Below are 26641 nucleotides of genomic sequence, written 5' to 3'. Positions count from 1 at the left end.
CAGAGTTCTGACAGAATTTCACTGCTGAAAAAACTCAACTTGGATGAGATGAGCCTCTGGAGTTTTTGTTCTGTGACGACACATGTCCTGGTTGGCTGAACCGTTTTTTGCTAGGTTTTCTATTATTTGTAACCAAGAGCATTAATGACAGAGCACCCAATTCAGAGCATCCAGTCAACAGACTAGGCAGGGATCTATGTTGTGGCCAGATGCAATCTCAGAGGTTACACTAATCAGACTATTTCTCTGAGGAATCTGAACTGAGAAATACACAAAGAATGAGGGAATGTACGATAGAACCTACAACTGAAAAGAACACTGAAAATTGTAGATCAAACAGAAAGGGACTGAGTAAGATTCTTGGTGGAACCCTGAAACAGAGACCCACAAAAGCCAATGGCTAAGGCTTCCAAGTTATTGTAACATAACATGGGTGTGGTCTTCCAGTCCCTATGCTCACGTGGCCTGGCTCTCTAAGAGCTGTGGCTATTTGTCTTTTCCTGGGTCCTGATCAAATTAGCCTTAAAGCCTGACCAGAATGGGGTCCTAGCCTTTTTAGTTAAGTAAGAGATAATATAACCTAATTAGAATTACTCAGCTTCATTTGCCACTTCATTCTTTGATCTTATCAGCCAACTGAAGGAGCGAGGTTCATTACACAGAGAGGTCAGGCACAGAGTGGGATTAACACAGCCAACAAACACTGAAGGCCTGGGCTTTACATAAAAGGCAGGCAGACTGGTGTTCTTAGATATGCATGCCAGTGGTTCTTCTGGTCTGCCCACAGCCTCATGGGAAGTGTACTAAATTGTCTGATCATTGATTTCACAGGGTGGCAAGTAGCCCAAAGGCAGTGTTTACTATTACTAATTGTAATGTTAAATCACACCGCAATGAATGTATAAGGATTAAATAATATGAAACATGCAAATGGGTTTCTAGTAACCTGAAAGTATGTATAAAATTAAGAGATTTTGGAATTATTTCTTAAAGAGAAAAAAGATATTTATTTTTCATAGAGCACAATCTGATACATGTATGGTGGTACATTTTTATTTTTAAATTTAAGTTTTGCAAGTAATACATCCTCCTTGTAAAAAACATTAAAATGTTACAGAATCCCCTTTACCACCACCTACAATTCTGCACTCTTTCTCTAGGAAAGGTCATGGTGGGTAGTTCAGTATTTCAGACTCTTTTTTTCTTGTGGATTTACACATACACATCAGAAAATTTGTAATTTTTTATAAAACATAAATAGCATCAGACTGAATGGCTTTTAATTCAACTTAGTGTTGTTTTCCAGTTGGAGGTCTACCCAGGGTAGTACATATAGATCAATTTTGGTCTTTTAGGTTGATGCATATTATTTTGTAACATGGATGTTCTACCACTTGGATATTATGGTAGGGTAACACTTCACTTCAACAAAAAATACTGTAACAACTTCTTTCACATTCCTCTTTGTGTACATGTTTGAGTACTTCTTTAGGGCAAATACCAGGATGTAGAATTACTTGGTCATCAGGATGCATGTTTTTAATTTAATGGAGTTGGTGTTATATTTTTAATGTTTTCCTCTACACTTGTTGAAAATCATTTCCTGGATAAAGCAAAGAGCTTATATTGCATCCATACAAAAAGGATATTAATAAACTAGGTCATACCAATGCTATAACAATTGTATCATTGCCTACTGGTCAGTCAAAAAGCAAACTGTCAAGTGCACAAGACAACATATTAAACAACTTAGGTAACACCACACAAGTATGTGAACTGAGCAGCTGTGCACAAGTAACAGGGAAGTAAAGGAGCCATTTTTGGAAACTCTCAGTGCACAGGAAGAGTTAACTTTGGAGTTTTAAGCAATGTCTCTTTTGTTTAAGTTCCCTTCTCTACTGTTTGTCTGCAATTGACTAAACAACAGTGCAAACTCACACAGAAATATATCTATAACCAGATCATACCTTGCACTTCTGGAAAGCCTGACTGGTTCTTCTAAGCATGGTCATGCATGGCATCTGAGAAGGCCAGTGGTCAGTCAGACAACATAACACACTCACAATGTCACTTACCAGCAAGCCTCCCAAGACCACCGTTGCCAAGCCCAGCATCTTCTTCAATTTCTTCTAACTCCTCCATATCCAACCCAAGCTGGTGATGAAAGGAAAACAGCACTGAATGCAGATACAAATGCAGGCCATTTCAGAGAGAACGGTCATTTCCTAAAGCTCTTGTCCGGGCACCCAGATTCATCTGTGTACTCATCCTGCCAGCTCCCCTGAAGCTTGTCCTGGCATCAGATGCCCACTGCAGAGGCTGGCAACTGAGGGTGCAAACTGCACGAGATGGCACAGTGGCAGCTTGGAGAAGAGAATAGGCTCTAACTGTACACTACTAACTCTGCTACTGCTCAGCTATGTGATCCTGGACAAGGTACTTAGTCTCTCTATGTCTGTCTTCTCTTATTTAAAAAATGAGGATAACAGGATCTACCTTGTTTAGGGCTGTTGTGATTTATATGAGATTATACAAACAAAGCAGGTAGAGTTATTTCTGGGCAGACATTCCTCAAGGAATGTTAGCTAATACTATTTCTTAAAATTATTTTGTTGTGTGGTTGGGGTTAAACCTCAGAAATAGTCCAGTACCAAGCTGACATTAACTGGTCTTAAGAAAATTATAAAAAGATATGAGGTTAGGCTTTCTGGGATGGACTAAAGTTCACCTTTTTATGATCACAACATATTTACTCAGAAGGGTCAACAGTCGTTAACCCAAAACCAGTTTGTGAGTCACAGCCCATGAGATCGGGGCCAGACAGCAGTCAGGGAAACCTCAGCTCTGGTCCAGCTGGACAGGGCTAAAATTCCTTACTTCTCTCTAGGTTGGATAAAAGACTGTGGGAGGCCAAGCTGTGTGTGTAACCTTGGTGGTGGATGGAACTGGTTGCCAGCCAGTCCTCTGCCCCGAAGTGTTGGGACTCACACAGTCAGAGGCCACTAGCACTTCATGGACTCGTGTCAGAATTCTGCAGCCCTGGAGATCACTCTGGACAGCTCACCTTACAATAAGGAAACTGACGGCCAGATAAATAAAATGACCTGTCCTATGTTGACGAGATAATAATCTAGTCCATGCTTGGCTCATGGTGGTGTGTGGTGAAATGGTTGCATTCTTATCTGAAAGTGATGTACTTCATGAAATGTTATATTATTTAAAATGGAAACATAATTGACACATCTGAAAACATATATTTAAGATGTAACTATGCTTGGAGTTGATGGCCCAATTTCTGTGGAGTCACCTACTTGGATCCCACCCTTACAATGAAAGTTGCTTTCTCACATGACTTTTGATAACTTAATCTTCTAAGAATTTAAAAATGGCTTTGCTTCTCTTCATTACTGAAGGTGGCTGTCAAATTTCTCCCTGGTGTGTAGAGGGATTTTTTAAATTATAAAAATATAAGTCCAAAGTAGGCTGTAAATCTTGAGCAAGGAGACGTGGTTATATGCTAGGCCAAGGGAGGTATGTCACTTTTAGCTGATATCAGGGGAAGCAAATAAAAGGGAAGCAGAAGGGAGCTGCAACAGTCCTTGCACAGGCAACACCCTCCCTAACCTCCACGAAGGAAACCAGCTCTTAGTGAGAAGTCGTTGGCTGTGGGGACAATCCCATGCCAGGGAAAAGGAGCAGTTTGAACCATCTCCCATTTAGAACGTGTCTTTACAAATACACATTCCTTTTTTCAACCACAGCAAGAAGGTTAAGGACTATTTGATTTCAGTATGGAGATCACCGAGCCTCAGGGAAGAAACAGTTAAAGATGTTCATAAAACAAATTAACATATTAGATAAAGGTCTCAGTCTCCTCATTTAAGTTGGAAGTATTGTACATCTCATTAAGCAATAGAGAAAGCATTAAGATGGGATTTAAAAAATGTATTATTTTCACATATTGCCTTGATATATGAATAACAACCAAACTTCAATCATTTTTAAAAGTACAGTAGCTAGGACTCCAAAGTAAAGCTTGTGATTCTGATAACAAGCACTCAAATACTTTTAAAATCTTGTTTATAAGCTGATTTCTAAAGGGTAATTTGCTGGGGAATACTGACTGCGAAAGAAAATTCTCATGAGGCAAAACTAGTTCTCTAACTTTGTTTCTGTTAAACCAGTGGTTACCAGTAGTTTGTATGTCTAACAATTTGTAATAGTCATGTGTATAGAAGCAATCTTTCACTTTTTTGGGGGGTGCTACATTCAAGTTTCCTGAACTGAACTTGAAATTGAAGGGGAGACAGTGTACCTGGTAAATGGCCTCATCACAGGCATTTTGCAGGCCAAGGTTGATCATGGTGTTCTGTAAGGTTCGGCCCATATAAAATTCCAAAGAGAGGTAATAAACCCTCTGAAATAAAGAAAAAACAGGTCATGTAAATATCGTGAGGCCAACCTTGTCAACATAAAAATACAAGGGTACCAGTATGAAACAGATGGAACTACTTTACAATAGGTTCAAATGAGACTCCTAGAGACGTATGAAGGGCTAAATAAGAGCATTACTGACAACTGACTTGGGAAAAATCCACTTTATACCCTATTTTGGGCAAAGTAGTTCAGTATCTTTTGCCTTCAGGGAGAATAAAAGCAAACTCACCCAACTAATTAGATTCCATGTTCTGTTTTTGTCTGTTCATGAGCCTCATGAATTAAACATAAGCTTTGGACAAACAGAAGTCAAGACTACCACAGCCCATATTCATTTATAAAATATTTATAGAGGCAGGTGGGATTGGCTGTGACCATGTCAAGTCATCTAAGAAACACAAAAAATTAACTCCTTGAAGATGCATCCAATAGCTAGAAGGTATTCCTCTTTGGCTGATTATTGTAAGTAACATTACAATTAATTACTTTAGAATTAAAATTATTTTAGAAAATCTATGAACTGGAAAAAACAAAGACTACCTCAGGTTTATTGGTGCTTGTTCTGGATGAAATGGGAGATTGATGAATTTAGAAACTGTTTGCCTTGACATAGTAGAAGCCAGGTAAATACTATCAGAGTTGAAAGTGAATAGGTGCAAAGGTCAGCTTGCCTAAAACCTTTTAAAATACAAGCAGTTTGCTAATTTAAAAAAAAAGATTAGTAACTTCATCATCCCCTTTTACAATATCTTATTTTCTATATCAGTTCCCCTTTCCTTTTCTATCAAACACAAAACAACAAAAATCTATAAATTCATCAATAAGTCACTTCAAATTTAAGGGACTCCTTCATTTCCCAATATGAAGATCCAAAAAGAAAAGTATTTGGTCAACCCAAAAATAAAAAAATTACATTTATATACATAATAAGTTATATGTAACAAGTTCAATATACAAATGCCTATTATAATTTTAACTCATTAGTTATGTTTAATATTACATGAAAATGTCAATTTAGAAATTCCACTTTTCCCCCCTTTAATTTTATGAAACAATTGAAGTCTGTCTTCACATGGATAGTCAACATATTTATCTTAGTGGATCACCTAACAGTGTTTTCCAGAGCACATCATCATTATTTTTATCCAAGTTGTTTGAATATCTATAATAAGGTCATTAGGACCTCATCAGCTTATTAGATGCCTTTGTATAGTTAGAAAAAGGTATCTTTTCCTGTGGCAGACACAGGTCAAAGGGGTGCCTGGCTCCACTCACCCCCAGGGCTGTACACTTTGACTTTGTACATGAGACCACTGCATCCCAGGAAAGAGTACCTCAAGCCAGAAATACCCATTTGCATAACATTAGGGAAGTTTTAAAAAATTCTTCCCTGTGTGTATTTTCACTGTCTCTATGATTTAACCACTATGCATTGCTTTTTACTTTTCAGTGATCTATAAACAGCTTGCTTATAAATACAGTGCATATATCCAACACTAGTAATTGTGAGGTCACACCCCCAGGAATAACGACTATATCTGTTAAATTTCTTTGCCTCCCTTTCAATGATTACAAGTTAGTATGGACTTAAGACATTCTAGGACAGTTCAAGGTGTTCCTATAAAAATGTTGTTTAAAATAATTGAGAAAGTACCTCATTACATGACAGACTTTACTAGACATGAATTTAAGGTGATTCCCTATTTCCTCATGATTTCTTTTGGGAGAAACCTCACCTTCTATTTTGAGATATAAAAGACCTTGAAAAATTCATTTCCCCCAACCTCTTAGTTAGTTTTAGACATTTAAAATGTACTCTTAGTAGTAAATATTTGCACATCTCCAGTGCACCTTATAAATTATATGTACAAACTACTAACATTTCATGTATATTTTATAAAAAGTACACATTTTCCATAAGGCTTGTGAAGATAAAAATAAAGGTATAAAAATAGCCAGTATCTTAAAAATAATTTAAATTATTCCCAGCATTAATGAGAAGCCTTGGGTACTTCTAGGCAGATGTAAACAACAGGTGGGAACACAACTGACTTGATGGACAGGATATTTGAGCAGAGACATGTGGTGGGAAAAGTATTTCAAATGAAGGGTGCAGTGCAGGCAGAGGCCCAGAAGTGGGGGGGAACAGGACAGGGATGGGGACAGTAAATTGGTTTGGTGCGACAGTAAGGCAAGTCCAGGAAGGTAATGGGAGATGAGAGAGGGGGACAGGTTCACTTGGATTTAGAAGGGCCCGGAGTGCTTGATTAAGGACTGTGGTGGGCAATGGAAGCCAGTGATATCTGAGTAGAGGGCAAGATGTGTTGCTTTAGAAAGTTTAATCAGACTACAGTGCATAGAATGAGATGGGACTAAAAACTCAAATGCCTTCAGAAACCAGGCAGAGAAACTAAATGTGTAATGGAGGTCATATAAAACACTGGGCCAAGAACTGGAGTGTACATGTCCTGCAGGAAGGTACTGAAAAGTGAACTGCTTAAAGATGTCTGCTAGCCATATTCAGATGCATGCTGCCAGTTTTACCCCTTCTGGGAAGCAAGATAATCACTTGCAAGTCTTCTTCACTGAAGACCAGTAGCCAGGGCCTCAGTTAGGCAAGAACTGAAAATGGAGGAGAGTGGGTAATTTCAAGGGAACCTGCAGAAATCAACAGAATTTGGAAGGGAACAGAGGAAGAATTCAAAGGTGAGACTAAAGTACTGTGTCTGGGTCACTGTCAGGATGGTAATGTCATTAAAACTAGAAACATAAAAGGTAAGACAAGATTGGGAGGGATAATGATATATGTTTTTAACATGCTGAGTTTAAAGAAATAGAGGAAGGTCTAGGTATGTTCACCAAGCATTTAGGAATGGAATTTGAAAAATAATTCAGACTAGAGATCCAGATTTCGGATCCATGTGCACATTTACTAAGAGCAGGAGAGGTGGGAGGGAAGCCTGGACACATCTGCTGGCTCTACTCTATGCTCTCTGAGGGTGGGACCTCTTGTTTAGGTGAAAGACTCTCAGCGTAGATACTGTTAACCTGTGTGGAATGAATCACGTTCTCTGTTGTATTCCCAGTGTATCACTACCAGAAAACCTGGTTTATGCCTGCACTCAAGGAGGAAAGCATTGCCCAGCTAAGAAACTAGACAGAGAGCAGGAAAACTATAAAGTCCCAGATAAGCCCCTGGAGGAGAAACATAAAAGGCAAGCGTGTTCTATAGTAGTAATGCTATGGAGGTGAGTGTCAGGGGTGGGGTGGGAATGGGGTGTGGTGTGGAAGATAAGGTTCTAAAATACAGCTTAACATCTCACTCTCCAGCTTAAAATTTCTAAAAATAATCTTTTAACACAAGGGCAGTGCCCTTTATGCAAACAACCAAAAAACCTGGTTAATATATGCATTTTTTACACAAACACGAAGTGTTTTCTAAGGATATATTTTAGTAGCTGCTACCTTTAGGAAGAGGCCTAGGTTTCTGGGGTGAGGAAGGCTTACTTTCAGTTGACAGCTTTGTTATAGCTGCTGTTTCTTACTATACAAATTTACTTTCTTTCGCCTACTGGTGCTTGGGCACTGGGATTATGTTCTATTATTTTTTGTGCTTTTCCATATTGAAAATATTTCTAATAAACCTTTATGTGTATTTCCCACTGCCTCCAGGATATAGCCATCTTTCACCCTTGCCATTTGCCTTCAACTAGCTTTTCCAGTTTCCTCTCCCAGTACAGACTCACACCCACCTCACCCTCACTCTGCATAACACAGTGCCTCTCCCTGCCAGGCCCTCCTCAACCCCCCAGACTGGCCAGGCGGAGAGAGGGCCCCTCTGTGTGCTCCAGAGCACCCTAAGGAACCCTCCATTCCAGCCCCCGCGCAGCAGGTAGCGCTGTTCTGCGAACCACCTTCCTCAGCGGCTCCCGTGGGAGGTCCTGCAGTTTGGAGCCGCCCTGGCCCACAGCCCCCGTCCCGCGGGAATGGAGGAAGCGCAGGAGCTCCACCCTCTGCAGTCGGAACCGCGGGCGGCTGGGGCACTGCCCTGACGGTGGCCACCCCCGCCCCTCCCTCTCCACCGCCTCAGGCAGTCCCCTGGAGAAGCCCAGGACTCCAGGGTCGTCCCGCGTCCCCCGGTCTAGTGCTCCAGAGGCGCCCCGGGCAGCGAGGCAGCCTCCTTCGACCCCCCGTTTCTGCCTCCCCCACCCCGCCCCTTTGGCGAACTCAGTATTAGTTTCCCCTCCCTAAGCACTGAGGTTCCCCAAGGCAGGGCTTCTGTCCGTTCTGGTCAGGGCCCAGTGCCGGGGGCCTAGAACTGAGCCTGGCATATAGCAAAGAGGTGCCCGATGCCTCCTGATTAAATGCTGAGAGTAGATGCTTCAAAAAAAAGTTCGTGAAAGGAGTGACAGGCGAGCGAGGTGGGCGGCTGCTCACAGGCGGTCCCCAGGGGCGGACAGCAGAGGAGGGACGGGGCACGGCGCCGCGACGGGAAAGGGGGCGCGTGAGGCGGCCGAGTCCTCCGCCCGGCTCGTCTCCCCGAGCTCTGGGGGGGGGCGCTTCCCCGGGAAGGGGGCCGGAACGGGTGGGGCGGGTCGCTCCGGCGCCCCGGCGGGTACCTTGGGGCTCTTCTCGTAGTAGTGCTGCTGCGTGCGGATCCAGCGGCCCACCAGGTGGTCGCGCACCGTGTGTGCCAGCGCGAAGAAGTAGTCGCGGGGGGTGGCCACGTTGCGGTCCTTGACGAGCGTGAAGTGCAGGTGCCGGTTGAAGCCCTTCTTCAGCTCGGCCACGTTCTCCACGCCCACGATGCCGCGGATGCTGATCTGCCGCCGCTTCTCCTGGTCTGTCAGGGGCTTGGCCATGGCGGCGGACACAGCGGGACTGGGACCCGAGGCGCTCGGCGGCAGGACTCGGGCGGAGCGTGCCCCACGACGCCGGGGCTTTTGAGTCGGAGGAAAGTAGGGGGCCCACCCCTCAGCGAGGCGCCGCCCCGCTCCAGCCCGGCGGCCAGGGCGGAGGCGCGGGGGCCCGGCCGCTCCCCGGGCTCGGGCGGCCGGGCTGGGCCCGCCGCGGGGCGCGCGGGGGACCCCTGGTGGCGAGCACCTGCGCGCCCGACGCGGCCGGACGGAGAGGGGCGGGGCTGGAGGCCCGGGGCCCGGCTGAGCCCTCGGGGCGTGGAAGGGGGTCCGCCCGCAGGTCGCGAAGCACCCCGCGACTCCCTTCCGGGTCTGCGGAGCCTGGGCCGGCCGCGTTTGCCCGGTCTTCCCGGTCAAGATTCTTGACTATAATGAGAAAGTCTTGTGTGAAAGCATGTTGTAGTAAACCTTTGTTTTACAGATGTTCATTTGCTGTGTCATTATTTCTCATCTCGTGTGGGTTCCACCCTAAGCCCCGGAAGGGATCTGGGAGGGTCAATATCATTTCAGTTTCCCACCCCCTTGGCAGCCTCTGGCATTGCCGGATCTTGGATCCCAGACCTCAGAAAGGAATCCCAGGGCCTTTCCTTTGCTTTCAGTTATTTTTTGAGGACTAAGTGGTTCGCGTATCTTGACTCCTCAGACCGACACTCGCCCGCTGAAAGCATCCTACTGCTTATCTGCAGAGACACCTCAGTGAAAATCAGGAAGTCCTGATCTTTTGGGTTGATTAGGTGGCAGAGCTTTGACCTTAGGCTTCTTGTTTGAGTTCTGTTTTAACCAAAGGGTGGGTATTGGAGTGGGAAGGGAATGTGTATGGAAAATGAAGGGCTAAATCACAGAGCCGGTTGCCTTGTTTACCTAAAACAAAGCAGTGTGTTAATATAGCACAGGCTGATCTTTGCACCGTTCACCTCCAGATTTGGTGGTGCGTGCGTGTGTGTGTTTAAGCCTTGGCAAGAGCAAAGTTTTTTTTAGGATTTTCTTCTTCAATAAGGAGTAGTATTAGTCTATTAGAATCTATTAACAACAGCTCATTACCAGAAATACGTTTCAAAAAGAAAACCTCAGTACAACTAATTAATAGACTTGTAATAATAAACCAAAGCTGCAGTAGACTCAGACACCGAGAAGTGACTGGTGGCTACCATGGGGGAGGGGTTGGGCTGGGTAGGTGCGAAGGGTGAAGGGGATAGAGGGCCACAAAATTTCTCAGCCATAATGTAAGTTGGTCATAGGGATGGTAGTACAGCATGGAGAATATAGCCAACAATTCTGTAACATCTTCCTATGTTGGCAGATAGTAACTGCATTAGAGGGGGTGAGGATTTAGTAACATGGGTAACTGTTGAACCACTGTGTTGCATATTTGAAACCAATACAAGATTGTATATCAATGATACTTCAATTAAAAAATAATAAAGCTGATTGTTTTGAGTTGATACATTGGTTGGGGGTGAGATCGTTTGACTCAGGCTAAATGGAGCCCTTACCACAAATAATAAAAGTTCAGATCTCAGAGGCTTGGCTGATCTAGACCTCTTGGCCTTCCAGCTTTTGAGATCCTAGGCCTTTGGGCAGAGCTGAGACCACATCAGGCCTTATGCAATACCTGCAACCCTGATGGCCTGCATAAGAAAGCATTTATAGGAGACAGGAGAATGAGTATTTGGCCAGCTAGATGAAGCCAGAATATCCTGAAGTAAGAGTAGGAATGGAGCCACATCAAAATGACTGATCTTAAAAATAACCAGGCCTTTGTGGTCAAGTAGTTTGAGAGGAAGCTGAAAGGGAGAAATTAGATAATAAAAAATGTGTTTTTAAAAGCAGCTTTGAATACCTCTAGGAAGGTCACAGCATTAAGCCAGTTTTGGGTCATATACATATTGGTGTGAAATAGTTCAATCAGCTTTAATAAGCTGGGTAGAAAAATAGGGTTGAGCACTAGCATGAAGAGAAGTTAGGTCTGGTAGATCTAACTCCCAGGGAGACCTCTGAGCATCAAAAGGCAAAAGAATGTCTGGGACTTCGATGGGGAATGAGGAATTAGAGGGGTACAAAAGAAGAGATGGAAGACACCAAAGACAAACTTTCTGTTTCTTAGTTTTGATTAAGACAGTTCCAAGTAGGTGGATCCTGGCTCTCCCAGCTGCTTAGATGTACTAAATTCTTGTTAGAAACCAAGGATAATGCTGAACTAATAAATACACTATTTATTTGAGTCAGTGTCTGGTCAGTGAGCCCATACCCCTGAGTTGAACACCTCTTAAAGGGGAAAAACTGAACTATAGACGGTCCAAAGTACAGGATGTGTGGAGGGGCCATCCAAGCCCATGGTAAAGAGATGATTGAGGTGATTTTGGCTCATGCCCTGGAGCCAGTCTTCAAGGACAAGAAACCACATTCATTGTCAGTGCCTTTCACGACTCTTTCAGTCCTTCTGTAAAGTCTTTGGTGTTAGCCTGTATTTAACATTCATCTGTAGTTTTAACAGAAGGCAGGTCCAGGGTCTAAACTCTTCAAGTTTTAGCATCTAAGTAGACTTTAATAACATTATCTCCGTTTATGGTAAATGACACCTTTCCAGTTAACATTCTGATATAAACTTTGCTTTTTAAAATTTAAGTTAAAGTGAATTTACTTGAAGAAAAACAATGCATTTGGATGGTACATGGGTTGGCCAAAAAGTGTAGTGTAAGTATAACTGAAGTTTGGGAAACACATAGCTTACGGTCTCCCAGTTTGAAATTTAACATCTGCTCTTTCTGTTCTGATCTAGGACTTTGAGCCTAAAGAGGTTAATTTGCTTGACCAAGAAGATTATTATCTTTAAAAGCCTGTCCCTTCAGCCTCTCCTTGACTAGAAATACAAAACACTGTAGTTCCCTGAAAAGTTTTCATACTTATGGTTGCTCAGAACTGTTTTACACCAGCCTTGCCAACAATGACCTTGCCAATGATGTGTTATTCTTGTTTCTCATCTCGAGCTTCCTTGTGGCTGCTATGATGAAATAGCACTGGTAAGTAGCCAAACAAACTGTCCGGACCTCACAGGACAAGTGTAAGTTGCCCACTGTGGGAAAACAACCGTGGGAAAGTGTGCTAGTCTGGGTCTTCAGAGAAGAAGATGCTAAGACAGGATGAAACATGCAAGAATTTTATCAGGGCTAAAGTCTGTGGGAGAGAAAATGGGGAAGGAGCCGAGTAACCTGGCAGAGCATAAGCCTGTGATGAAGGTCTGACTCCCAGGGCAGGAGAGAGGGAGCCAAGAGTGGGAAGGAGCAAGCCCAGCTACCCTGCATTACCAGGAAGACCCAGCAAGGCCGCTGGGCGGCTCCGGAGGCTGAACCAACTGTCCGAGATGTCCCCAAGATCCTGTTCTCTTAGTCACCGGTGGGAGCGCCCCCTGGGAGGCGTGGCCTCTGTACAAGCACCTCCAGGAGGTCCTGCTTTGGTCAGTCAGGCTCCCTGTGGTTGGAGGTCTGTGAGACCCATTCTGGCCACTGCCACAGAAAGACATTAGATCAGCAAACATGGGTTAACTGTCACTGCGTTTCAAAGTCAGGCTGATTACGTCGCATACTGCTTTCAGATTCAGCAGAACTGCAGCTGGCATGTTCTTAGGGCTCCGGCTCGGCTTTTAATATGCAGACCTCCTTTAAGACTCTCACTGGCTCTGTGGGGCAAGTTTTATTTTCTTTCCCTTTTACAGAAGAGGAAACCAAGGCTTAGAGAAGTGAAGCAGCTTGCTTGCTCAGGTTGATGTGACAAGTAGCTGAAGAGGGTTTTCAAATCTTTGCATATTATTTTCCCTCTGAAACAGAGTTTGGGATATGTTAAGTAAACCTGAATTCTGACTTCACCTCAGCTGACCGACTCACCCTATCCACTTGGTTTATTTTGTACTGTTCTCTGGCCTTTTGAGCTACTTCTTATCAGTTCTGAAATCCAGGGAAATGCCAGAGGTCCAAAGTGGCCCCATAACAGGTCATTTGCACTCTGGAGATTGGCAGTGTAAAAGATGAGCTGCAGTTTACATTCAGTGAGTGGATCTAAGTCCATTTTACTCAGTATATTTAATGTATGAACCTGTCAGCTAAGGTTATACTGCCTAGGCTCTGCTGTTTTAAATATTTAGTAAGATGACTGAGAGTCTAGATTTATCATACTATTGAATGCCCTTCAAATCTGTAGACAGCACGGCCGACCGCATTTCCATCTCTATAATCAGCTGTGACTGTGACCGTTTGCTTGTTACCTGAGTGTATTTGGCTTGTCTTGAAGCAAGCGGGTGTTCCTGGCACTTTCAGGTCCTGTCATATTCGATTTACTCATTAATACAGTATTTGGCTTGGTAGGCATGGTCCAGTGGGAGTTTCTGAAAAGCCAGAAATATTTAACAACCTGTCTTCTCCCTGTCCCTCAAATCACTGACGGTCTTAATTTGCCTGTTGTGGAATATGCGGAGGCTAGAGAATCACTTAGGGCCACAGTTTCAATGCCTGCAGAGTAAGGATAATTCTGTGTCCCATTTACTCCATGGGATGGCTAAGCTCAAAAAAGGTATGCCTGGAGAAGTGCAATGGAATGCTTAAAGCATTATTAAGATGTAAATTCTGGGGTTAGGATTATATTTTACAATACTAGCCAAGGTTTTCCTTTTCTTCTAGTAGTTTGCTTTTTCCCCATCTCTCGTGAGGAGCGGCTCAGCCCCTGTGCTGATAATTGCCGAGGCACAAAGTGAGCCTTCCTGGTTTTGAACTGCTGGCCCAGGTTGACATTTGGGAGATACACTAAGAGTGAGCCAGAGGTCAGAGAGGACTGGGGCACGAGTGACACGATGACATAGCAGATGTTGAGGGAGGAGGAATGCCACTGGTCCTGGAGTGAGGAGCCTGTGCTTGCATTCCTGGGAAGCGGCAGAAAGCCCAGGTAGGCTGCATGTCTGAGAATAGCCTGGGATGCTGTTTCCCTGGAGGATCCAGGGGAGGTCGCAGAACCTGAAGGTGGAAGTGGCTGATTGGTGGCTCTCAGCATTCAGGGCTTACACATATTTACAAAGACTTATTCAGATAATATCCAAGGGGGAGACATCAGGGTCTGAGGCTTCCCACTTCCTGCCTGCCACTGGTGCCTTGGCCCCCAATGGACAATTGATTGAAATCACATTTTCCCCTCTCCTGGAGGGATGAGGGCTCACATTAGAAATTAAGCTGATAACAAAAATAATAAGCTACATTCTTGTACACCTAAGTTCATATATAGTTTGTATTTGCTTTACCCTCTAATAACACTAAGTAATTTTAAACTAGGTTAAATACTAAGTAAATAATATTGTTACTAATGCAACAAGACTCATGCTTCAGAAAAAATTTTAATTTGTTATGGGAATGAATAAGGAGTTGAATTCTGGGAAAATTTTGCAAAGAGATATGAACAAATCCTGACAGTAAGGGAAGTGAGACATGTGCTAAGCATGGGGTTTCAATAGATAATCTTGATGCAGGGAGCTCGAGAGACAGCCTCCCTGTCACCTGGCTCAGGGCCTTTGTCAGGCAAACATCTCATTGAGCCCACATTTTGACGTGCCTTTTGTGTGTGATTAGTTGCAAGCATTAACCATATAAAATGTATAGGCTCCTATACAAATACTATTGGTTTTAAAGTTCCGTTCCTTTAGGGGGTAAACCTAAGGCTTCACCAACACCAGGTTCTCAAATGCCAAATATTTACTTTAACGTTCTGAGCTGCTTAAATACCCATCTTTAAAGCTCTAACCAGTAAGTTGTTCAGATACTAAAGGGTAACACTTATTAGCTTAAAAATTGTAACAGAGAAAAATAGCTTCCTTCCCACTTAATATTTTAAGGATGGAGTCTGGGAGTTGGGATGGAATATTGAAACCTGACCTCATATACAAATGCAGGGCTTTTCTTTTTGCATTTCTAGTTGTCTTAGTTGGATTATAGTTTTTTAAGAATTGTTTTACATAGTATGACCTATCTCTGTTTTTCAAATTCAATGTTTTTAATTTATTGGTTTATTAGGACATATTTGTTAAGCACCTACTATGTGTTGGGCATCGTGCTAGGCTCTTGGGGTTCAGCAGAGAACCAAACTGACTAGAGTAGAGTAGCCAGACACATTGTTTCCCCAGTACCTTATTTCCTGAGAAATGCGTTCCTTTTTTTATCTCCTTTCTCTCCATTTTATACTTAAGAATAAGTCTGTATATTTATTGTGGGAGTGGCCATTTTATAGCCTGTCCTAGGTTTTCCACATATCTATAGGACTCCCCTGTGGTCATGTCCTAGCTGGAAGAAGCATCTGAAGTATTGTCCAACTTGGAAAGTCCACAAAACAATCACTGAATTAGCCCCCGCTGTTATATAAGTGCTCACTCCTAATGGTACAAAAAATATAGGCTGTGGTCTCTGCCTTACTAAGAATTTATAAACTAGGATAAGGCACTGCATTCACATAAAAATACAAGGAAGAATATGCTAACGGAACAGTTTGCCCAGACCTTAAATGGTATCTAAGATCACAGGAAGGAAAGAGCATCTTTTGGCTTGAAGCCAAATGACAACAGCTGTTCCTCTTTCCTCATGGAGGGAGGTTCTGTCTCCTCCTCCACCCTCTTGAATAGCAGTATCTTAGTTACCAAATCATAATACATTTCCAGTTTCAGATGAAAACATGAAATTTCACTCCACTCATTATTTTCCCGGCAAATCGTCTTGTATATTTTTGAAGAAAAAACTCAGTGTGAGAACCACAGAGACAGGCTTTTGTCAGCAGGTGGGGAATCTGCCATTTGAACCGAATATCACAGGCAATCAAGCAAGGTTCAGCAAAGGATGTGATTGCAATTTTAATTACTGCTTTATCTCTCTTTCTTTGTTTCAGAATTCTCTGAAAAAATGACCCATATTATGAAGAAGATAAATCAAAATTGATTATTTTCATCATTGTAGCCAGAGCATAAAGTAAATGATACTTTCTCCTTGTTAAAATCTCAGATGTAACTATATTGAAATCTGAAGAAATAATTTATTCTGACAAAAAATATTGAAGAAATCTTAAAATAAAAAAATGCGTGGGATCTTAACATTCTTATGCTGTATTTAGAAAACACTCAAAGCTCCTGGCCTGTGCTTCTAGTCAACCACTTGAGCTGACAGAAAGCAGCAGAGTAGAGAGATCTCCACTGGGGTCTATTATAGGTTTTCAAGCCTGTTTGGGCACATATGTGAATTGGTGAGACAGGCCTGAGTGAAGTCAGTGCGCCCAGGGGAGGTTGCAGTCATCTGAGAAAGAAATCAGGTTGTACCCTTGCTGGGGTTTAGGTACATGCGGGCATGTCTGTCAAGCTGCGGGTGGCTGGTGGGGCTGAGGAGCTTCCTGGGTGAGAACTTGCCCTAAGGGCAGAAGGAATCTGGTGAGTACCTTGAGCCAGGAAGAAGCCTTAGCTGTCAGAGGGGAGTAGGAAGTCCACTCGAGTCATTGCAGCAGTTTCTTGATTTTGCGTCCTGGTCTAGCTAACCTAGAAATGTGTGTTTCAAGGGACACAGATGGCTGCCGGTAAAAACTGAACACATTTTCTCACTAAGGTTTATAAAAAATACTCAGATTCCAGAAACACTGTTTACCTTCCAACATGAACTGGTGAGTCATTCCCTTGCTCTTCATTCCTGCACAGCTCAGGGGAGGGTCTGGAGGAATCACGGTGCTCAGTGGACATGGGCCTTCTCAGCAGGATTATGAGTGTGTGGAGATGCCTTCTGCAGACTTCCAGAAATACAGGACTTGGTGTGCAGGGGCTGGAGGCTTGATAGGACAAGTGGGAGCAAGAACGAATGACATTTGTGTCAGAGCTGATGGGGTGCCCTCTGAGTCAGTCACTGTAAGAACTGAGGAACCAGGCAGTAGGCATATACTATCAGCCAGATTCCTAGAGTTACCAAGCATTTACTAAGAGACCTTAGTAACTAAGTCTCTCTTTTCATGTACAGCTCTTTGCAAAACCCCTTTTCTGGGTAATAGTTTTATGGCAATAAAACATTCTTATAGATAGGTGTGTAACTTGTATCACACTGAAATTTTACAAATGAATAACTCACTCAGACCCCACCCTGAATGAGCTACGGAACATTATGAGCAGCTCAGAAGCTTTTCTTTAGCCTCCTTCCACTCTCCCTCCCTAAGGGTAATCGTTACCCTGATTTCCAATATTGCAAGTTTTGCCTATTTTAAACTTCATGTAAATGGAATTGTACCATACATTTCTATGTTGTCTGACTTCTTTTACTCAACATTATGTGCATAAATTTCATTTATGTGCGTGCCAAACTGTGTGTGTTTTCATTTTGTATAATCCAGTTTTTACTTATTCTGAACAAAGCTGCTGTAAAGATACTGGTACATGTTTTTACTGCATACATACCCTCCTCATTTCTATTGGGAATGTCATTGCTAGATCTGATATATAAGTTTTAGTAACATTTCCTTTCTTCCTAATATGGAAAATCTAGTTGTACAGTTCTCTTGAAGTAAAAGGATTGAAGCAATGAGGAAGTAAATTTTCTAGGAGGCTAGAAAGAAAGAATTGGCATTATTTAGAGTAGCTGGATAGTGATAATTTGGTACTTAATAATGTGGAATCCTATTTAGTTATCAGTTGTAATTAGTGGTAATAATATAAGCTATATCGCATTGCTCATCCATGTTAAAAAACACCTGTATAATGGTTTTCTACTGCTACTTAGAATATTTTTAGGATGCCTCTTCCTCGAAGCTAATTTTAATATTAACCCTAGGAAGATATGCTTAGGAAAGTAATTAAAATTTTTAAAAATTATTTCTATCTACCAGTGAAGATGGCTGAACATTGGTTGCAGCATTCAAAGTTTGTAGCATTAACCACTGGAAGCTGACAAACATCAGTGGATCTTCTGATTTTTTCAAATTTGTTTCAAGTGTCAACTGATGTTTCAAGAGTTTAAATTATAAAGATTGAATGGAAGGGAACAACACAAAATTTGGGTCCCAAGAGGCAAATGCTTTATAATGTAGGCCTCACCCAGAATGTCTATGACCAAAAATATCCCTGAGGTCAAAGTTATCCAGTGGATCTTGGTCCAACCTCTGCATTTAAACTATAGGACCAACACTTTAATTTGTTGGAAACTGACATTTCTTTCCACTTGTTTTCTAATTATAAACATAGCATGTGTTTATTTTTAAAAATTTGGAATGTCGCGTGCCCTGTCCTCGCCGGCAAGAACAGCATGCAACAACAGCAGGATTCTTCTGCAGAAAGCTTTATTCTTCAGCTCTTTGTGAAACAAATGAGTTGGGCAGGACCCAGAGGGGAAGGAGAGGCTTGCTTATATAGTTCTCATGCTCTGACCTGGTTGGTGCGGCTCCATATGCCTTATTAGCATAACCATTTGGTGGGTCTCATTGGTCCTTATGCCAAGGCGCAATTAGCATGTAGTTTAGTGGTGTGGGATGATTTGTCATTAGGAAGTTCGGGGCCTTCCGGCTGCCCTGCATTGGGCACTATTTTCTGAGCGCGGCTGCCAACATCTCCCCCTTTTTTGTCTAACAGAAGCTCAAGGCGGAACTTGCCAGCAGAGGCGGAGACAGAGGCCTGACCTCCATCATACTTCCTGATGCCCCCTTTTTGGAGAGGGGTTCTGGGCATCTACCCCTATGCAGTCAGGCATGCCTCTCAGAGGGGTCCAAGACCTCTTGCAGTGCTTTGCCTCGCATCCTCTGGCTGGCGTTGGGACCGCTTGGTACAAAGGGTTTGGACCCTTTTTCTCAACCCTCTTGCACCATGAGCTTCTTAAAGAAACCTGTGATTAAGCATTGAGGTACTCGGGCCTGGTGCAGTGCCACATGGGCTCAGGGTGCAAGAGCTACCTCAAGCTAAAGCCGAGCTTCCTTCTTAAGCATGTTGAGCCACACTTGGGGAGAGGCGCCAACGTCTATCGCCATTAGGGCTTGAGCAAGGATCACCTTGTCCTGCTTATGTTGGTTGCGGAGTCTGCATAACAACCAGAGTAAGAGCATGAGACCTCCAAGCAGGAACACGCCCATCCCAGCCATGCCCGCCCACTCCTTGACGTGGGAGAGAGCTCTGAGGAACCAGGAAGAGAGTCCTTCCGCTACGGAGATATCTAGACGGGTGGAGTTGATGTGGATAATTTCTCGCCGCAGCTCTTCTAGTGTCCCATCGAAGTCTTGGGACCAGTTTCCTGAAAGATACTGGGACAGGTCTCGTGACAGATTAGCTGCCCGTGTAAAATTTTTATATTGAATGCTAGTGATGCAGAGGGCACGATATTTCCGCTCACATCCCAATTGGGCCATTTGCCAGAGCACCTCCATTTGTTCCTCCACGAGATCTATGCGTTGATTGAGGATCATTATTCCTCCTTTCAGTTTGCCATCAAGTGTGGACTGTTGGTCCAGGGCAGAAGCTACTGAGGCTGCAAGGTTATTGAGCTCTGTAGCCGATTTGATGGAGGTGTCTAAAGCTATACCAGCGGCGGTGGCTGCGACCGCGGTCACGGAGATCAGGAGCACTATGGCGGCTGTAACACCGAAATCGCGCCTTTCTCGAAACAGAGTCATGGTGTTAGGGGCGTCTACGGGAACAGGGACCCAACGGGGGATGCGGACTACCAAAGCATTGGTAAAGTTACGTGCATCCCAATACTGAGACAGAAAGCAGGTTTCATTGGAGCAGGAGTCAAAGCTACTATTGGATAAGATAAACAGAAATGGGGGGTATACGCATACTGGAGAAGGTGGAAAAAGGGAATTAGGTGACTCTGGACCTGATTTTGCTGAACACGTGTAGTTCTCGTTGTTATGGGTCATGATCATGTTCCAGTGTGCGCGCATGTGGTTATTCTCGCACCAAAAGGTGATATTTTTTACACCGATTCCCCCACCCTGGAGGGCGGAAAAGGGGGAGAGGTCGGTACACGAGCCATTGACTCCACACAGCATCCATTTATGGAAGGGGTTCATGCTCAGCTGCTGACGAAACTCGCCTTCGAGCACCTTTACTGGCCACCAAGCCTCATTGGCTGGCCGTCCCTCCATATCTGGGGAGATGGTAAACTCCTGCCTCTCAGTTGCCCACGTTACTACAGTTGACTGACAGTCAGTCCAGGGCCACAGCTCTCCCTCATAGTCGCCCACACAATGGGAGGCATATTTGGGTTGACGAGGCCTGTCGGTGGAATTGTTCCTGGGAGAGTGTACAAATGTGCCATTGATCCAGAGAACCATCTGGTGGATAGTCATGTTCTTATAGGACGGGCTCCCTTTCTTATTAGGCCCTTCAAATTTAGCTGACATACCGGGGAGGCTACTGGCCTCTAGAATTATGTCACTGAACCATCCGTATTTCCTCCGTTTCAGGGAGATACAGCCAGCTAGATTCTGAGTGGTGAAGCATAATGACCCATTAGTTACGAAGGATCGGTTTTCTCCCAGGGGAGCTACTAGGGTGTCTTTAACTAAGTAGGGCAAGTTCATACTAGTATTGGTAGTGAAAAAGCGCGGAAAAACGGCTGCATTGAAACGGACAGGCATAGGCTTAGGAAAGGCAGACAGGATTCCCCATCTCAATACTCCCTGAGTCGGGGTCTCCAGTGTCAGGAGCAGGGTCAGGAGGTACAGCGAAGTCATCTCCTTTGTTTAGGACTTTCCTCGTTAGGCGCTCCGGGATCCAGAAGGGATTTTCTTCACCCTGGGGGAAAACACACACAGCTCCCCTGGATCTGATTATGATTGGATCCGGGCCCTTCCATTGGTTAGATAACACGTCCTTCCATTTTACTAGTTCTTGTGGGTCTTTTGGCCACTGATTATGGCGATCCGCTGCTGTATGGCTTTGAGCATCCAGATTCAAAAAATTTATAGTGAAAAGTGCTAGGGCTATGGCAGTTTTTGGTGTGGGGGGTATATCTTCAATTCCCCCTTTTTGTTTAAGTAAATAGGATTTGAGCGTGCGGTTCGCGCGTTCCACAATCCCTTGACCCTGTGGGTTGTAGGGAAGGCCAGTGATATGTTTTATCCCCATGTGATGACAAAATTGAGCAAATTTTGTAGAGGTATAGGCTGGGCCATTGTCTGTTTTCAGAATCTGTGGTAACCCCCATGCGCTCCAAGCTTCAAGGCAGTGCTGGATGACATGGGAAGCTTTCTCTCCTGACAATGGGGAGGCAAAGATGACTCCTGAACAAGTATCCACGGATACATGTACATATTTCAGTTTCCCAAAAGACGAAATATGCGTCACATCCATTTGCCAAACTTGTAAAGGCCTAATACCTCTGGGGTTGATCCCAACATGAGGTGTGGGAAGGAAGCTGCAGCAATGTTGGCAGCTAAGGACAATGTTCCTAGCTTCGGCCCTGGTTATGCTAAACCGCTTGCGCAGTGTTTCGGCAGTGACATGAAATTGTGTATGGAATTTTGAAGCTGTGGTGATAGGGTCTAGCAGGGGAAAAGCTATATTTCTGGTTGCGAGGTCTGCCAGGTGGTTGCCTTGGGTCATAGGCCCGGGAAGGCCTGAATGTGCTCTGATATGAGTTATATACAAAGGAGATTGCCTATGAAGTAGTGCTGATTGTATCTGTTTGAACAAAGTGGCTACTGGGCTGGACGCTTTGATTAGCCCGGCCACTTCTAGAGATTTGACTGCATTAACTACATAACAGGAGTCAGACACAATATTTAAAGGTTCAGGAAAGATTTGTAGGACCTCTAAGACTATGCGACATTCCACTATTTGTGGAGTGTCAGGCGTGTAGCCTTTTGTCACAACTTTGCCATCATGGACATAGGCACCTGTGCCTGTCTTAGACCCGTCCGTGTAAACTGTTTTTCCATGAGGCAGCGGGGTTAGGCTAGTGACCCGAGGAAATACTAGGAGATGATTTTTGGCGAAGTTGATGAGGGGATGTTTAGGGAAATGATTATCAAAGGTTCCTGAGAAACTGTAAGCAAGTATGGCCCAATCATCGTTCATAGCACATAATACTTGTATCTGTTCTACGCTGTAAGGGGTTATAATTTTAGCTGGAGCCTCTCTGAAATGTGTCATGGAGGTTTTTACTCCTCTCAAAGCAAGTTTGGCCACGGCTGCTGGATAGTACTCTATTGTCCTAGCCTGAGAGGCTTGGGGATGGATCCAGATCAGTGGGCCGTGCTGCCATAAAACTGCTGTTGGCAGCTCCGGGGTGGGAAGCACACACAACTCAAAGGGTTCATTCGATTGCACTCTATTTAATTGTGCTGTCATCAAAGCCTGTTCTACTTTGCGAATGGCTTGTAATGCCTCAGGTGTGAGGGAGCGCGGTGACGTTAGTTGTGGGTCTCCTTCTAGGGTTTTAAATAGTGGAGTCAATTCAGTGGTGGGTATCTTTAAGTATGGGCGCAACCAATTAATATCCCCTAGGAGTTTTTGGAAGTCATTCAAATTTCGCAATTGATTATGTCTTATCTCAAGCTTTTGGGGGCAAATTACATCTGTGTAAATGGTTGCTCCTAGGAATTTGCTAACACTAGATTTTTGGACCTTCTCGCTTGCTATATTCAGTCTCCAATTTTCTAGGGATCTAGTGAGATCTATATATGCTTCTTCTATTTCCGCTGGTTGTGGGGAGCAAAGAAGGATGTCATCCATGTAATGGATGATCTTTAGCGTGGGATAGGTCTTACGAATTGGGTCTAGCGCTCGCTGAACGTACAGTTGACATATGGTGGGGCTATTTGCCATTCCTTGAGGGAGGACCTTCCACTGAAATCTGGCATCGGGTTGTTCATGGTTAATAGCTGGCAAAGTAAAAGCAAATCTTTCCCTGTCCTTGGAGCTTAGAGGTATAGAAAAGAAACAATCTTTAATATCTATTATGAGCACTTTCCATTCTTTGGGTAAGGCAGAGAGGAGTGGCAGTCCCCGTTGTACGGGTCCAAGCATTCTCATTTGAGCATTTACTGCTCTCAGATCATGAAGCAACCTCCATGATCCTGACTTTTTCCTGATTACAAATATGGGTGTGTTCCATGGGGACACAGAGGGTTCTAGGTGTCCCACTTGGAGCTGCTCTTGCACTAAGCAATGAGCTGCTTCTAATTTTTCAGAGGATAGGGGCCACTGAGGAACCCATACGGCCTCCTCTGTGAGCCAAGGTATGGGCATGGCATCTTCAATGGCCCCTATGAAAAACCCAGGCCGTGACGGTCATTCTTTACTTTGGGCAGGATGGGCTCTATGTGTCCCTGTTGGTGTTTCCCCAGCCCCTTTCCAGGGATGTATCCCATGTCCATCATCATGCCTTGGGCGGGGGTAGAGTATTCATTAATGAGTTTGAGGCCTAAGTCTCTCATGACATCCCTCCCCCATAAATTGACCGGTAGAGGGAGTACATAAGGGGTGACTGTACCCTCTTGTCCTTCAGGGGCTCGCCATTTCAATGGTTTGGCACTAATTGAAGGGCTTGACTCATATCCTAAACCTTGTAATGAATGTGAGGATTGGGTCACAGGCCACTTGGAGGGCCACCAGGTTGCAGAGATAATACTTTTATCTGCTCCAGTGTCTAGGATTCCCTCAAAGCTCTTTCCCTCTATTTGAAGAGTTAATTTTGGTCTGTCTGCTAAATCTAATACTATGAAGGCTGAATCCCAGTCAGAGGAGCCGAAGCCCCTTTCTCCCCTCTCCGTGTTGGTAGCAGGATAATTGGCGTGGAGACTAGGTAAAACTAAGAGCTGGGCTATGCGGTCTCCCGGGGATATAGGATAGATTCCTCTGGGAGCCGAACACATGATTTTTACCTGTCCTTCATAATCTTGATCTATGACTCCGGGATGAACTACCAGGCCTTTCAATGCAGCAGAAGAGCGCCCTAGGAGTAACCCAATGGTATTTGGTGGTAGGGGGCCTTTAAAGTCTGAAGGGATAGGCTGAACTCCCATCTGTGGAGTCAACACTATTCTGGTGGTGGCACGGATGTCCAATCCCGCGGAACCTGAAGTGGCTCTCCTTGGGGGGCCTGGTTGTTCCCGAATGACACTTGCGTGCTGGTTGCCCCATATATTTGCGGGCCCTGGTGACGGGGGCCCCTCTGGGCGTTTTTTGGCAACTCTAAGGGTTTCCCTTCTATATCTTTAATAGACCGGCACTCATTAGCCCAATGCCTGCCTTTCTTACACTTAGGGCACAACTCAGGGGTCTTTTGGGTTGTTTGTTCTGAAGCTGGGCTCCTACACTCTCTCTTTATATGTCCTAATTTCCCGCATTGAAAGCATTTGATACTTCTGTTAGTGATCCTGGCTTGTTTGTGGCTCTGTAATATGGCCGCGGCTAGGCCCGCATTGGTGAGTGGCCCTCCTATTTCTCTACAGGCTTTCAACCAGGCATGTATCCCTTTTTGTTTCCAGGGTGTTATCGCCTGTCTGCATTCCTTGGTACATTGTTCAAACACTAATTGCTCCACTAGGGGCATTGCTTGTTCCTGATCTCCAAATATTCTGCCTGCGGCCTCCATCATACGAGCGACAAAGTCAGAAAATGGCTCGCTCAGCCCCTGAATAATTTTTGTCAAATTGCCTGATACTTCTCCTTTGTTGGTGAGGGCTTTCCATGCCTTGGCGGCGCACGTGTTTATTTGTGCGTACACCTGTAAGGGGAAGGCGGTCTGGTCAGCTACCCACTGTCCTTGGCCCGTCAGCATATCATATGACCACGCAGGCTGTCCTTCGGCCGCGTTTGCGCGTGCCTGGGTCATGCTGATATCATGCCACAATGCCTTCCATTCTATGTATTGCCCCATACTAGAAAGGCATGCCTTAGTTACATATTGCCAGTCTGCGGGTGTCATGGCTGTCTCTGTTAATCTCTCAACTTGTGCTATGGTATAGTTGGCACTGACTCCATAAGCCCGAACGGATTCTGCTAACTCCTTAACTTGTTTATGGCTCAGGGGCTGGTGAGAGCGTACACCGTTATCCTCAAACACAGGAAACATTTGTCTAATTGCCTGAAGAGTATCTGGGTGGCAAAAGGAGAGTGCGCCACTCACGTAAGGTGGCGGGGCAAAGGGCGTCGGGGGACACCCTGCTTTCATTTTTTCCTTGGTCCGCTTTTCAACTTTGCTGGTTCCCTTACTTCTACACTCTGCGGTTTTATTTTCTTCCCCTTCCTCTGCGGACGTTAATTCCTCCTCAGATTCCCTATTGGAGAGTTGGAGGTCCCTCAACTCTTTCCAGGGGTATTTACTATTTTCTCCGAGGCGATTGTCACTCGCTTCTCGGGGCTCTTTCGCTTTTGCCCTAGGCGGGCTTTCTCCCTCACTCTGAGGTTTCTTTACCTTCGTTTTTGTGGCCTTTTTTCGGCCGCGCGCGCTCTCTGTTTCCCGTTCCGTTTCTGACATGCTCTCTTGGATATCTGTCAATGCTCTCTGACCTTCTTTTATTACCTTTTCACATCTCTCATCTTGCAGACAAGCTCTAATCAGTTTCCAGAGGGGCCTGGTGCCTCCCCTCAGGCTACCCTCCTCCTCCTCTCTATCAAGATCTTTCCCCAGTTTGTCCCAGCTCGGGATTGAGAGGGACCCTGAACAAATGAACCAGGGGGCCACACGGTCTATCTCCTTCACAAAAGATCCTAAGACTTTGCTGGAGACCTTCAAGTTTCGCTCTTTGAGAGCTGTCTGCAGCGCCGTGACTAATGACGGTGCATTCCCCATGGTGCCTCCTTATTTACAGAGAACCATCAACCATCATCCTAAAAAGCAGGGGCCTCTCGGAACTTACCCCTCCGGGCTTTCTTCTGACCTGCAGTTCTGAATCCTCTCCAGATGTCTGAAGGGTCCTCCCTGTGCCGGTGATGTTCTGGTTCCCGGGTTTCGGCACCACTTGTCGCGTGCCCTGTCCTCGCCGGCAAGAACAGCATGCAACAACAGCAGGATTCTTCTGCAGAAAGCTTTATTCTTCAGCTCTTTGTGAAACAAATGAGTTGGGCAGGACCCAGAGGGGAAGGAGAGGCTTGCTTATATAGTTCTCATGCTCTGACCTGGTTGGTGCGGCTCCATATGCCTTATTAGCATAACCATTTGGTGGGTCTCATTGGTCCTTATGCCAAGGCGCAATTAGCATGTAGTTTAGTGGTGTGGGATGATTTGTCATTAGGAAGTTCGGGGCCTTCCGGCTGCCCTGCATTGGGCACTATTTTCTGAGCGCGGCTGCCAACATCGGAA

The 26641-nt window shown here is 44.6% G+C and overlaps 1 protein-coding gene across 18 annotated transcripts in view; it reads right to left on the bottom strand.

Annotated features, from left to right (window-relative positions):
- The window catches only part of PYGL (glycogen phosphorylase L), a 91474-nt gene extending 81968 nt beyond the window's left edge, over window positions 1–9506 (bottom strand). For 15 of the 18 annotated variants that reach the window (XR_012120518.1, XM_073211272.1, XM_037016019.2 and 12 more), the window contains exons 1-3: window positions 9057–9504; window positions 4316–4417; window positions 2076–2154 (exon numbers count right to left, since the gene is read on the bottom strand). Coding sequence is in view for 17 of the 18 variants with exons in the window: in XM_073211272.1 (XP_073067373.1) it covers window positions 2076–2154; window positions 4316–4417; window positions 9057–9299 (424 nt within the window). In the remaining variant the exon portion in view is untranslated. Of the gene's footprint in view, window positions 1–2075; window positions 2155–4315; window positions 4418–9056 lie in introns of all 18 variants that reach the window. The other 3 variants (XM_037016018.2, XM_073211276.1, XM_073211271.1) reach the window with 2 other exon arrangements.
- Window positions 9507–26641: the final 17135 nt, after the last annotated feature.

The sequence above is a fragment of the Manis javanica genome, chromosome 8 (genome assembly GCF_040802235.1).
Source record: "Manis javanica isolate MJ-LG chromosome 8, MJ_LKY, whole genome shotgun sequence".
NCBI lineage: Eukaryota > Metazoa > Chordata > Mammalia > Pholidota > Manidae > Manis > Manis javanica.
This window is presented reverse-complemented; position numbering and strand designations above follow the sequence as displayed.